General features: G+C 39.6%; 1 protein-coding gene across 2 annotated transcripts in view; it reads right to left on the bottom strand.

Moving 5' to 3' along the window:
• The window catches only part of LOC144956512 (uncharacterized), a 12,597-nt gene that overhangs the window by 6,103 nt on the left and 3,994 nt on the right, over positions 1-2,500 (bottom strand). The window contains exon 3 of one of the 2 annotated variants that reach the window (XM_078887061.1): positions 2,295-2,445. The exons of the other annotated variant lie outside the window; for it this stretch is intronic. Coding sequence (XP_078743187.1) covers positions 2,295-2,445 — 151 coding nt within the window. The remainder of the gene's footprint in view (positions 1-2,294; positions 2,446-2,500) is intronic. 2 annotated transcript variants of the gene reach the window in all.

Genomic DNA, 2,500 nt, shown 5'->3' with positions numbered 1-2,500 from the left:
ATGAGCTCTACAACACTGTGTTTAGTATTTATAGCTGTGATCAAAGCAATTCTTTGAATTTTGTGATGTACAAGAGAAATCAGAATGAGAAAGATTGTCGGTTGCATCGTAACGAATGTGACGATTTTCCTATGCGTGGTAAGGAGAGGGTTAATAACTTTCAAACCAACGCAAAATATTGTCCATTTCAACAATGATAAATCAAGCCCCATCTCGTATGGGTATCTGACCTGTTAATATGTGTGCGTGATAAAAGAGCTGTTATATAGCGTAATATCCACTAAATGTGCTCAAAGCGCTCTATAAGGGGTCCCTGGCCAACAGCAACATTTAACATGCAGGACGGGACTGTTACTGTTAGGCGATATTACAATTTTTTCGGACAGACAACTCTGTTAACGGCCAGCTACTCATTTTACAAATGAGTATGGTAAGAGAATGTAGTAAAGAGCCTTTTTAAAAGGACTCAACTATGCGCCGAGCGAGGCTCGAACCCAGGACCTTCCGATCCGAAAGCGAGTGTCATACCATTAGACCACATAAACGGACGTAGGGGTGGATAGTGTTTATATGTTGTTGTGGTGGTGGAACTGGTGCTGCTGGCTGTTGTAGTTGTGGTGATGGTGGTGGTGGTGGTAGTGGTGGTGATGATGATGATGATGATGATGATGATGATGATGATGATGATGATGATGATGATGGTGATGATGGTGGTGATGATAATGGTAATTACGATGATGACGATGAATTAAATTATGATGTATTTATTTGTTTATGTATTTATTAATTCATATTTCTTTCTTTCTTCTTTTAAGAAAAAAATGATCTATCCATTAATGTATTTCTTTATTCTATAATATGCAAGCAGTACGATTTTATACATAAACTGGTATATTGTTGTGGATGGCGCCTTGCTTTGCTTGACACTGTGAGTTATATCCACCTGTCAAGAATGGCCGTGTTGTTCTGCAACGTATGTAAACGAAAGTGTGTAAAATGCATGAAAAGGTAAACACATCACCATACGGCGACGCCTAACAATAACGTCAAAATTACACGTCATACTGTCAGACTATCAGTTAACGAAGGCTCCAACTGGTGAAATTTATCTGGCGGTCAGAACAGACGAGTAATTTTCCTAAACGCATATCATCAATAGAAGAAACGGAGTTGACGTCATTCAGCTCTTTGGTATTATTTTTAGACAGCATGTTAGTGTTATGTTCTCACTAAATTATACAAAGAACGAAGATGACGTCACTCAGGTCTTTGTTATTGTTTTGTTTTTTGGTTTTTGAATTCCACGTTTATGAGTAATTCTCACTAAACTGTATGAACCAGACTATAAAAAAGTTCATGGTTACAGATAGTTTTGTATGTTAGTCCATTATACTTCCGGATGGCAATGTTGTGAGCTTCTAAGTCAAGCCGTAGCCATCGTTAAGATATATAGCCTGACACTGAACGTAGCCATCGTTATGTTATAGCCTGACTGGCATTTTGACGTCATTATTTTTTTTTTTTGCACCGCCTAGCGAGTTGTCGTTAGTAGAGCTCATGGAAACAAGTTATTTCATTGGTTGAACTATGGAATATAACTCACGATTTGTATTCTTTTGTGGCCAAATACCGGCATTTTGACGTCATTTTTTGGTCAGTGTCAGCGCGTGGCCTTCGTAAAGTTATGGCCTGATACCGTAGCCATCGTTATGTTATAGCCTGATACTGAAATCCAAAAGGACTGGCAGTTTGACGTCATTATTTATCTTTTGCACCGCCTAGTGAGTTGTCGTTAGTAGAGCTCATGGAAGCAAGTTATTTCATTGGTTGAACTATTGAATATAACTCACGATTTGTTTTCCTTTGTGGCAAAAGACTGGCATTTTGACGTCATGTTTTGGTCAGTATCAGGCCATAACTTTACGAAGGCCACGCGCTGACACTGACCAAAAAATGACGTCAAAATGCCAGTCTTTGGCCACAAAAGAAAACAAATCGTTCCATAGTTCAACCAATAAAGTAACTTGTTTCCATTAGCTCTACTAACGACAGCTCACTACGCGGTGCAAAAGACAAATAATGACGTCAAACTGCCAGTCCTTTTGGATTTCAGTGTCAGGCTATAACATAACGATGGCTACGGTCAGCGTACAATTTTTCTGGCAGGCAGAACATGCGAATGATTTAACTAAACGCAATGGTACTACGTATCAATAGATACTAACGAAAGAGTGAAAATGGAGAGGCTTCGTATGGGAACAAAACAGACAATGAAAATACGTATCAATACAAACCTCGATGAAGTTGTTGCATTGTTCCCTTTGCTGTTGTGCTTATGGAAGTAATGAATCAGAGGGGCTGGCCGTGTCAGATGAATGTCCTTCCTTTGGACACGGTAGGTCGCTGACAGGATCCTGGTGTGTATTGTAGGCATTCCTTCACACTCTGGGATAAGGTCAGAACATTAATGGGTCAGAAGGAAGGGATCAGGATAGGAGTG

This window comes from Berghia stephanieae, chromosome 11 (assembly GCF_034508935.2).
Source record: "Berghia stephanieae isolate SIO BIC M18660-M18661 chromosome 11, UCSD_Bste_1.3, whole genome shotgun sequence".
Classification (NCBI taxonomy): Eukaryota; Metazoa; Mollusca; class Gastropoda; order Nudibranchia; family Aeolidiidae; genus Berghia; species Berghia stephanieae.
Note: the sequence above shows the minus strand (reverse complement) of the source record. Positions and strands in the feature narration are given on the sequence as shown.